The sequence below is a fragment of the Rhinatrema bivittatum genome, chromosome 8, assembly GCF_901001135.1.
Source record: "Rhinatrema bivittatum chromosome 8, aRhiBiv1.1, whole genome shotgun sequence".
Classification (NCBI taxonomy): domain Eukaryota; kingdom Metazoa; phylum Chordata; class Amphibia; order Gymnophiona; family Rhinatrematidae; genus Rhinatrema; species Rhinatrema bivittatum.
The window spans coordinates 213,204,597-213,216,673 of record NC_042622.1 but is presented as its reverse complement, the minus strand read 5'-3'; the positions used below and the strand labels follow the sequence as shown (position 1 = coordinate 213,216,673).

The following is a 12,077-nucleotide window of genomic DNA, read 5'->3' as shown; positions in this document are numbered from 1 at the left end:
TGTTTCAATATTATTGGTTTGTGCGACTCAAAATTGAAAAGTATATTACCTTACTGAAAACTTACTCCATGATGTATCATTCATTGTAAATTAAATCTTACACTACCAATGAAATTAAAATGAGCCAAGCAATCATAAAATAACCATCATTACATTCCTGTCTCCTCCCCGCCTCCCGCTTCCTCGTCCTTTCAATTCTCCTACTCTTTCATCTATTGCACGCCTTTATTAGCAACATCCGTGTATATATTTTATCCCTCCATCCTAGGTTTCTAGCCTCAGAATTTATAGTACTTTGCAGGGATCTCCCTGCCTGATCTATGTATGGCTGGTGCCCACGCACAAGGCGCTCTCCAAGGTGCTGGCTTGCAGGCCCCGCTGTCTTCCCATGTGCACTTAAGCAATCAGAGGCGGGCGCACGCTCTGCCTGCGGCACATCCCTGCCCCTCCCCCCCCCCTCGCTTTTCACCTCTGGCTCTTTCTGCAGAGAGGCGGTTGCCCTTTTCAACCGCTCGCTCAGCGCCAAACAGTCTCTGCGGGCGGGGTCTCGCCAAACCCGGTCACGTGAGAAGCGGAGTGGGCGAGGAAAGCAGAGAGCACGCGCCACTAAGGAAGGTGTCGTCAGCCAGAGCCACGTGAGCGGAGGCGGAGCTGAAGCTAGCCGGTAGGGCGGAAAACACGAGCGAGATGGGCGGAGTCAGGTACAGTAAGTCGGAGGGGGCGTGAGCGGGGAGCTGGCGCGCGGTAGGTGGCGTGGACGGGGAGCGCGCGGCAGGGAAAGGGAGGAGGCGGGGACAGGGAGCGCGCGGGACACCTGAGGAGAGCGGGAGCTGCCTCCGCTGCCGGAGCGGGTCTCGGGATGAAGGACCGCACGCAGGAGCTCCGCGCGGTGAGTCGCGTTTTCCCCCGTTTAATTGGCTTTACCACCCCTCTCCCTCCTTCATCTGCTGCAACTCCTCCTCCCCCCCCCCCCCCCCCCGCATGGCGGCCACCTCCCTGCGACATCCTCTGCCCACCTCCCGCTGCCAACTACGCACCTGCTGCCGTCTCCTGACATTCAGCGATGCCGTGCTCTGGACGCTTTCCCCTATCACGCTTTCTGGCACCATCCTTGTTATTCCCGGATTCGGGTTTGAGATATTCCTTTTGACTCTTTCACGTGACGCGCCTACCGTGCCTTGTTGGGACATCTTCTGTGCCCTCCCCACTCCCCCGGCTTGTGGCACCAGAGCGCACCCGCCACGCAACCTCATTGTGGAGTGGGAACATCTGTCAGACCCCTGGAACGTGAAGCACCTGCTATATCCCTCCTGAGCCCGGCACTTGGGGAAACAACTCCTTCCTCCATAACCCCAGCAGGGCTCTCTCTTGTATATGTATATGTTTTCTACCCAGAGCACCTTCACTCTTTGTCTCTTCCGTAGCTTTTACGTTAAGAATGTAGTGTCTTGTCCCTGAAAACTTAGTGGACACCATGGGCCCAATATTCAAAGCGCGGTCAGCGCTGTTTAGCCTGATAAGGTCTAACCGGCAAAGTTACTTACACGGTCGGCTTTGAATATTTATCCCCAATGTCTCCCCCATTCCTTATGCTTTTAAGCACTCTCTACACATTTCTTTCACATAAGAATCGCCATTGCCACCTCCTGTCCCATATATTCGAATGTGTTGTCTACTGTCTTTTGCTCCTTTTTTAGGCCTGTTTTCTCTGCATTCTTTACATCCTGGCTAGGCACTACTTCTCCTTACTGTTTTCTATGTTGTTTGCCCTCAGATCTTTGCTTCATCACTTTGTACACTGGAGATCGTCCACTTCCTCTGTTTTTTTGTACCCTAGGCTTCTGCTCGCCCTATATCATTTGTATAAAAAATATTCTCCTCCTAACTGCACCCAAGGCAGCCTTGTGTGTCCTTCCCCCCTCTGAGTGATGCACCTGTTACTTCTGATGTCTTCCATTGTAGACAGGGCACCCTCTGTTTTCAGAACATAACATGCATCAGCTATTGGCTTTATATAGGGCAGTTTTTGTAAAGTCACTTCAGATGAATTTGGATAGTTTGGAGAAAGGCTGGGAATATGCTGTGGGTGTAGCAAACATGTTGCATGTAATTCAGATTATGGTTGGTTTCCTGGTCTGATCATTTTCTTATTTGATCACTGACATTTGTTGCTGAAGCAGGCCACTTCTCTAATGTTCTGCTTTTCAGATTGGTTACTAGTCTTTGGTGCACTTTGTCTGCTGTTTTTTTCTGGGCTCATGGTGGGGGTTGTTCAGCAGGTTGCTCTGCAGTTGTGTGTGGAATTGTGGAGTGTGGACATTTTGGGCACAATCTTTGTAGGTTAACAGGCTGGGTATCACATGTAGTGAGAGCATTTTCTTCTATACATTTTCTTGCTTATAAGAATTTGTTTGGTTCCACTATTCCTATAAGAGAATGTGTCTTCTTGTATTAACTCTTCCTGCTGTTCAGAACTTGTGAAAATGTCTGTGACAATTTCATGGTATCAAATGAAAAGAGAATTCAGTCTTTAATAAAAGGTTGTATTGTGAGTTCTTCCTGAACTGTACATTTTTTTAGGACCTGAGTTGTGATATTTAATATTGTGATCACAAAATGCTGTGCTGATTATCCATAGGAAGTAATTTAAAATTCAGTGAAATTAAATGAAATGTTTTCCTTCCCATTTGGACTTCCAACAAAACATATACAACTAGTGTGCCATTGCAAGATCTTTTCAAATAAGATTTGTAAAGCACCAACTGGCTAGCATTAATGATTTTAAATTACATACAGTAGCATTTTACATTTTATTCTCAATATGTTTACTAAATATATTTCTCCTCAGTTTAACTCCTAGAGATCATTATTTAACACACTAGGGACATCCTTCTGTATTGTAGGTATAAACAATCGCTTATCAGTTCAAGGATGTAGTAATTATATTGACCATAGGATTTGGAACAGACAAGATTAATAGCAGGTCATGCTCATCACAATTTCTTAATGGCTAAGGTTGCCTTTCTAATACATAGCATGGTAAAGTAGAATGCTTATCTACTGTGCAGCAATATCAAAGTATCTAATTACATATGTAATTATCCAAAAGACTACATGAAAGCTAATGTCAGGATTAGTTTATAATTACACAGTTACATATAGTTATCACATTGGTTAAGTTGAAAGACTAGTGGTCCAGCTAGTCCAGTTTTCTTGTAATTTATTGACTATTTGGAAGAAAGGGCTGGAAGCTTCCTTAAAAGCTCTAGTCCATCTTCCTGTCTCATGGCATGATGCAAGCATTGCAGTTGCCTGTTTTTGCAGTAATCCAAGAAAAGACAAACTCTTTCCCCCACTGCATTAAATCCATCTGTAAAATCAGTGAATTGGGCAGTGTATTTGCAATGATGCACTTAAATGTCATCTGCAAAAATTGCAGTATTGCTTCTTATTTCTTCCTCTAGGTTAGAGATAAAAACATTAAGTAACAGCAGTCTAAGCATAGACTCGTGTGAGTTCTCAGGTTCACCTGCTGTAACAGATTTTAAGCTCTCTAGTTGGAAAAACATGAAATATGGAACTGGAATAGATACCATGTATCGTGTGACCTGCCTGTCTTACTTACAGCCAGTTTCATACCCACTAACAAAACAGGAGAGAGAACCTGGTTCATGAGAAGTCCTGTGATAAGAGTTCAAGATTCTCCTTTAAATATATGAATTCTAGGAAGTTGCTATTTTCCTATACCTCCAGCACATATGTTAAAACAAAATATTTATCTTAACTTGGTTTTCTTGACCACCGGATTTTAAAACAGTGTTATTTGTAATTTTGAAAATCAACCTTAAGGTCATGGGTGTCTTATCAGAAGCTATCAGAAGCTTTAGCAAAAACCCGAGAAACTATTTAGTAACCATTTATCATATGATTTGCTGCTAACATTCTTGAAAATTCCTATAAAGTTGGTCTGGCAGGATCTAGTACTGCTGAATTCAGATTGATTCTTGCTAATTATTACCCTCCATTTCAAATATACAACTATCAACTGTTCTGTAATGTTTTTTAGTGTATCTAATGGAATTAATGTTAGACTAATTAGTAGTTTATTGTTAATACAATTTAAAAAAATGAAACATTTACTAAAATTTAGTCTTGCAAAATATTTTGGTTTCACTTTTTTTGGGATATGAACTTAAAACAGGATTTCAGAATACTGAGCCCAAAGCATGCTCAAGAGGCGGTAGAGAGCACTGTAATATGGGAACCTTGGGGGAAAAATATTGCTAAAGTTATCGGAATAGCTTTTTGAATATATGTTTTGCTTCTTGCGGTTCTTCAGTTCCCCTGCTGGGTCCTGTTAGGTGATCCGTATTTTCTAATATGGCAATGTTGGGCTAGTAGGGAACCAAGAAGACAGCATTACAAAAATTCCCCGAAAATGCATTATACAACCCAGAGATGGCATTGTAGCATACAGTAACTGATTCAAGTTGTAATGTTGAAATTCTGCTTTAATGGTGATCTACAAACATTTATTGAAAATGCAATATGTGAATATTAATGTGTCAATATTTATTGGGGTGGGAAGGGATTCAAGATTTGTGTGAGTGGATTTGGGGAGGGGTATCAGATTTGATTGTGGAGAAGAATCTAAATTGGGTTGTAAATAACCACTGTCTTGCTTTAGGGTGACTTATGTCACCTGCTTTTCTTGGGTGACCTGTATGTTTGTAAGCTCTGAGAAGGGAATGTCTCGAGTGTGTTGTTGTTGTTGTTAGTACAGTGTTGCATACGATGAATAGTATTATAGAAATGTTAAGTAGTAATAGTAAACTAGGAAAACAAAAGCCTTAAACTTTTGTTCACAGTAGTTCTGATCCTGGGGGTCATGCCAGAAACTCATGGGCAGAACTCAAGTTAACTGTGAGCAGATGCAGATGAATTACAATGTAAAAGGTATCACAGTTGTCTAATAGCAAATGATTTGAGTTTTGACAGAAACAGTAAGCTAACATTTAAAAGTAAATTGTGTCAATGTTCATGCCCCTGACTAGCACAGACTGTGTTCTGGATTTTAGAATGTGCTCATGCATTAATTTAGTGAGTCAGTTATTATCTTGTTCATAAATACATACTTACTTTTTGATATGGTGCCCCAGCCAAGGTGCCTTACAGCAGATACAACAACTAGAAAAATGGTACAGAAGAATTTTAAGAATGGACCAAGATACTAGGCACTAGGAGTTAGGATAAGCAGGAAAGAAGAGAGGTAACATCTTGGATTCCGGAGGAGTTTATTCCAGGTGGAGGGATCAAGTAGTGAGAATGCATGAAAAGGGGAAGGGTCTGTGGGGTAGAGGGAATGCAGAGTAAAGTGCAAGTCTAGGAGTAAAGGGATGAATAGAAGAGAGCATACAGAGGAGAAAGACTGCAACACTTTTATGTCTTGATTAGATTGTAAATTTCATAGAACAAGGACTGTCTCTTAGTCTATCTGTATAGTGCATACAGCTAGTGTCAAAAGCCTATGGCTTAACCATGCAAAACAGCATAAAATCTTCTTTCTAATTTACTCCAAGAATTAAAGGACCCATCTTAATAAGCTCTACTGGTGTATCACCTTCATAGCGTTACATTTAATCATCGGTCCTAATTCAACCAAGTTTTTTTTGCTTGTAATTTTTCATTATGCAAATAAAATTGAGTGTTTTAAAACATCTTCTGTATTACTTATCTTGTTTATAAATCCATGCTTGCACCATGGATGTAACAAACCCAACATGAGTGTTTCAAACCGCAGTCTGCGACAGGGGTATCCTTCATTGAATTCTTCACATATTTCATTACTATAAAGAAGAGCATAATGTTAAAATGAAATATGGAGATGGCATATAGCTCAAATGACAGCACTCCACATTCTGCTCTATGCTCAGGAAAGAAAGTCCATCATGGCATCCAGATCAAATCCTACTACTGGAGAACGCTCACAAAACTTCATCTATTTAAATGCTTTTACATCATCAACAGAAGTAAGCAACACCAATTGAAAATTCTTTTTGGAGTGACATAAATATCCATAGCATGATCACCAGATTTTCATTTAAATCAATATATGCCATTCCAACTCTGCATTTAACCCATTTGGAATGACAGTATTCAATTTAAAAATCCATATTTGTTCATGAAATGTAAGTTTGTATTGACACTCTTCTTCCCTAGCAGACTATCGGCCGAATTTTTAATCGGCCATGAGCGTAAAAAACGGGGGCTACACGCGTGGCCGGGCCTTGCGCGCATTTTCAAAAGGGCCTGGCCACATGCGTAACTCCCGTTATGTGCAGAAGTGCCTGGGGGGAGAGGAGGGGCGGGGCTGGAAGCAGCTGGTACCGCGGCCATTTTCCGCTGTGCCGGGGAAGTGCGTGCCGACAGTTGGCCAGCGCATGCAAGTTGCTTCTGCTCCAACAGAGCAGTAAGCAACAAAAAAAAAGTTTTAGGGGGAGGGTTTTAGGAGGAGTTCCCTCCCAGTCTGCTCCTTCATTGGATCTAGTTTGGGGAAAAAATGTGTACATTTCCACTCCACCTGTTGGTCTGGTTTACATTTATGAGTGACTGTAGAAGAAAGCCTTGTTAACATTTGTGTTACTTATGAAAATGATAGGCTCAGTGCATTCACTAGATCTAAATCTAGTGCAGGCAACCAAGCTCACAAGCTTCTCACACAGATGGCTCTGCCAATGCACCTCATTCCTTCTCTGCTAATCCACTACTGGGCCTTTCCTGAGTGGGACCTGGCAGTCAGCAAATGATGGTGCTATGACAAGTATTCAGTGTAGACTCCCTTTTTACACATGGTGGTTTAGTGCGCACTTCATATGCTTATCCTCAATTTTTGGCATGAGGATGCAGATACTTGTTTTGATTTCCCAGGTCTCTGAAAATCATGTCTCTTGCATTTATACTGCTGGCAGTAACCTATTTTAAAATATAATGAATTTAGTTTGAAAACATATTGCAATTTAAAAAAATGATGGAGAATGGTATTTTTGACTGCAAATTTGAGGACATACATTTTTTTAAATTCTGGATTTCTTGTATTCTGAGGTTGATATGCAGAGTGCTAACTATTCCTATTAGTATTCTATACCTACTCCGTCTCATTTTAATACATTTTCTTAGAAAACAGATTAGATAAATTAGTGATGGGAGAGGAGTCCCTTCTAGGAACTGGGTTTTTTTTTTTTTTAGATGCTATTAAGAAGCTGTGCCAGTTATACTCGTCCAAGACTCATTCTGAAAGTATCCAATTGTGTTGAAGGCAAAGACTAAAATTTAGCTAAATTTGGTATTTATAGTTAAGTGACCAAACACAAGAGTGATCATTTCCAGAAATAAAAGCAAAGGAACAGTGATTGCAGGGCTGGCCTTGCCTAGACTGCACTCTGCTCATCCTCCTTTTCCATTAGTTTAGTCTGTTTAGACACTTGGTTAAACTGGCTAAAAGCAATTAAGTACATTCTCACACTGTATACATATTTAAACAGTGAGATCTGAAAAGGCCTTGTCTGAGTAATTTTTAAGTTACTCAGATAAACCCTAAAATAGTAACTTTTAAACAGGTGCATGGGTTCACTTGTCTGCGTGTTCGTCGGCCTGTGCCCAGGGACGTAGCTATTTTATAACAAATGCACGTATATGTGCGCATGTTATAAAATATCCTGCCAGCGTGCACATGTGCGCTAAATTTTAAATGGGCGTGTGCAAATTCCACTTCTGCATGTAAGTGGGGGGATTTTAAAAGGGATGCTCACCAACGCATTTCCCAATTATACCAGTTTGTTCCCAGTTTGCCCATTTAACAAATAGTTCCTTCAACACCCCCACGTTTAATAACCTGTACACCCACCGGTTACTCCAGACCCTTTAACCTCTGTGAAATGGCTCATTTTTTTTTACTTACATGCCATCCATAGCAGAAGCAAAGTTGCGTGGCTGGGAGCCTTGGATCGTGTAAGTGTGTACGCGCAAATTTCTGGTTAAAGTCCCGAGACCCCCAGAACATGCCCACGTTGCGCCCCTTAATGAGAAGTTATGAGATGTGCATGCAGTGGCATTTACGCGCATATCCGGGCGGCTTTTAAAATCTGCTCACTGCATATGAGTCTGACTTATTTGTGCATCCCCTAATTTCAGTGCGCGTCAGGCTTTTAAAATTCATCTTTTTTATTTCAATTTTCTGCCCCGCCAACAGGCAAAATTTTACCTGGTAAAATTTAGCTGGACCAAAAGAGGCAGGGTCATTCTTTGGGTGTGGCCTGAATTTATACAAGTACTGCAGATATTTAGCCCTATCTGGAGAAATGTAAGCTGGTAAATCTGATTGGGTAACTCATAGTCTGAAAGCTACCCAAATAATGTTAGATTGGTATATTCAGTGGCAGACTTATTCAGGTAAGTCTCATTGAATATCCTGGCTAAAGTTACCTGTATCCAGGAAACTTCCCGCTTGTCATACTTCTCAATATGGACTTCATTGTGTGTGTGTGTGTGTGTGTGTGTGTGTCTCTATATCTATACACATACACATAAATGTGATTAAAGAAGTGAAGTGGCCTGTTGTTGGAAGATCCCTCTAGCCCCATCGATGCATAAAGTTACTCAGCGATTAGCTCGTATTTATCATTTGAACAGGCTTACGGCCATTAAACAGAAACAACTGCCTAACGGGGTTATTTTCCAACCCGTGAAAGGTCATTATCGCATGCATTAGGACCTTATTGCATGCAGTAGTGTGGGAAATAGCACCACCTTTTACAGTGGCGCTATGCCCGCGATAGTGTGCAGCATGGCTGCACTGCGGCAGGCGAAACTGCACCATCGTGGTGCGGCCGGCTGCAGGCTATCGCCTGACCGCACTCTTCTTCGCCCCCTTACCGCAGAGTTCATCATTCCGCAAGGAATGATGAATCTAGCCCTAAGTTTGAGAAGTTGTGGCAGCCCTATATGGCATGGCTTCAAAAGAAATAATTGCTGGCAACTAACTTAGAGGTGGCACTAACCTAGAGGTGATAATTCATGGCCAATACTGGGCCTCTTGGATGTTGGGGGGAGGGGGGGGGGACTGATTGAGTGAAGATACTCCTGTTCTGAGATGGCGGATGTATATGAAGATCCTTTCAGTGGACTGGGGGAAGAGGGTGACGAGGGGAAGGGGTAAAAAATTATACAACAAACATACAACTGAGCCATAACCTTTTCCACATGTTTGCAAAATATTTTATTTTATTGTATTGAATATAATGTGTTAATGTCATTCAAGTGATTGGAGTTACAATTATTGTATTGTTATGCAGTCTAAAGCTTGTTGTATACACTTTATGATCATCAAATAAACAACAAATTACAAAAAAAAAATGTGATTAGGCCCCAGTTATGGCTATGAATGTGCCATTGTACATACATACTCCACTGAGATGCCAGTCCATATGGCTCCAGAGACCATGTGGGCTGCAAGGAAGATTGGGCATTGGCCTCTACCCATGCAACTGAAAGACTCCACAGAATGGCTGTGTATCTACCGGACAGCAGACCACACAGGCCACTGAATGGAGCACATGGTTTGGGTGGCTCCATAAGCCTGTTCAGGTCAGCAGAGGGAAACAGTGGTGGTGGTAAACTGGTAAATAGCACCCATTGGGCTGGGAGATCGAGGGCATACTAATCTCTATGCCTCCCCAGATGTTTGCAGGTGTCTGTTCATGCATATGAAAAAAAAAACCACCTAAAAACATGGCTGTTTTTAAAAGCCTTCCCACCCGACCCTTAACCTGCCCGAACGCAACACACCTCATCCCATACTCAGTCTTCTCACCCCCCTGAATCCCTCACTCCACTACTTCCTCCCACCCCACCTTCCCCCCTCCCTTCCCTCATCCCCCCCAACTCTATTCCTAAATTACCTTACCAACAAGTCCCTAATCCTAAATTTATTTTATCAACAACACATTCATGTACATATGTTATTTTCTATAACCTTTTGTTATATCCTATAACCTTTTGTTCCATGTACCACTGTTATAATATGTTATAATTGGTGTTTTTTTTTTGGTTACCATGTTATAATGTAAAATAGGGCGGACTACGCCCTATTCTCTTGGTTATCTGGAAACCGATGTGATATCTCGATTGAATGTCGGTATATAAAAGAAATAAATAAATAATAAATAAATATGCATAACCCCCTCTCTTAGTTGCTACCATCTTGGATTTTCAACTTCATGCCTTGACTTACATATCTTCAATAATGTACACTTTGTATATAGTTTTATAATCATATATGCTACTTCCTCCCCAGTGCATCTATTGTAAATAGTTCCTTGCAATCTATTCAACTCCTCCTTTCCCTCCCCCATGCAACCCTTTCAACTCTTCATTCCCCTCCCTATGTGCAATATACAACCCCTAACCCCTCTATACATTCCGTCCATCTTCATCCCCCCTCTACCCCTTTCTTTCTTTCCCCCCACTCCATCCCCCAATTATTTCTCTCAATATCTCAGTTATCCAACAACCTCTATTTAAGTCTCTCTATTTAAGCCTCGTTCATTATATAGTTTATTTAATTTTATTTTATTCACTGTTTTCCTATAAGTTTTATGTAAAGCCTCTGTTTTGCTGACTTTGAAGTTATAATGTAAACCGAACTGATGTTATCCTACGAAGTCCGGTGTATAAAAACCACAAATAAATACATAAATATGTATTTGGATAGTCCTTGATTATTCTCTGATATCCACTAAACCTTCTGAGGATGATTTTGAAACCCCATGGAGAGCTTGTAGTCCTACAGGTACAATGTAACCGTGAGATTGCAAGTTCATTTTCAAAGGGAAATCCTGCATAGGAATTGGCCTGAACCCCAGCATATAGATTTACATCAGCTTTGAATCCGGTGCAGATATACCTGCAGAAAGTATGCATGGGGCTTTCAGCATGGAACTCTAACACGTACTCTCTCTCCTCTGACCTCACCATGCCCTTCTTCTCCTGTGGATAAAACTATACCTCTTGTGACCAATGCAGTTACTGACACATTGAGGAGGGGTTATTTTCACGGAGTCTTTTCCCAAAGAAATAGCTTTGGAAATTGCCCTCCCTGTGTGAGTATTGTGATATTTGGAAATTTCATATACCATAGTTATATGAGCATCAGGAGTTTTGTTTTATGGCACCTATGTATCTTTTACTAATTTTCAAAGGGAAACTTTATGGGCAGTTTTCCTTTGAAAAACATCTGTGAGTACAAATTACCCATGGACTTTGCATCTGCTTTTTTAAAAAAATGTTTAACTTGTATTGTTTCCACTCCCTATCCTTTTTCTGCTGTGGGGAAGGCCTTCCCTCAGTCTAGCTAAAAGTACATGTGCTGTGGAAGCCCATGCATACTTTTAGCTGGATAAAGGAGGGATGTTTTCAGACAGGCTAGTTTTCCCAGGAAATTGGCTTTGGAAATGATCCTCTGAGAGATTTATTCTTTGCCTTGGGTTCTTTTCACTTTTTCGGATCGGGCCTCTAAGGGTTTTCTTATTGTTACATAGAAGAAAGTTGAGCTCTAGATACTGTATTAATGTCATCTATTAGAAATGTTGTTTCCTTAAGTAAGGGTGTTGCAGAATGGACTGAAGAGGATTAACCTGGTCACCCAAAATGAATTTAAGGAGGAATTTTGTCTGGAGCCAGGCTGACTTGTGCAGCTCCCTGCAGCTATGTCTTTTGAGTATCCAGTACCCTAAAAGCAACAGGACCTGCACTGATTTTGAAAGATTGTTCAGTTGAACGTTTTAAATAAAATAGATAAGATTCCTGTGAGGGAATATATGTTTCTAATGGACCATGACAGTTGACCACTTAATGGCTTATTCCTGACGCAAAGGGATTGCTGAGTCACTTTTTCACCCAGTTTACACTTCAAGAAATCCCAGAGCAAAGACTGCAAGGTAAAGCAAGGAAATTTAAAACTCTGCAGTTGCTTAAGAAAATTTAAACTGTGCCAGTTTTTTTGTTGGCGTTAACAAGCTCAT

At 41.3% G+C, this 12,077-nt stretch overlaps 1 protein-coding gene across 1 annotated transcript in view; it reads left to right on the top strand.

Annotated features, from left to right (window-relative positions):
* The first annotated feature begins 786 nt into the window (after positions 1-786).
* STX1A (syntaxin 1A) overlaps positions 787-12,077 on the top strand; it is a 447,455-nt gene continuing 436,164 nt past the window's right edge. Inside the window, exon 1 of the mRNA XM_029613098.1 lies at positions 787-889. Within this exon, the coding sequence (XP_029468958.1) occupies positions 860-889 (30 nt within the window). The 5' untranslated portion in view covers positions 787-859. The remainder of the gene's footprint in view (positions 890-12,077) is intronic.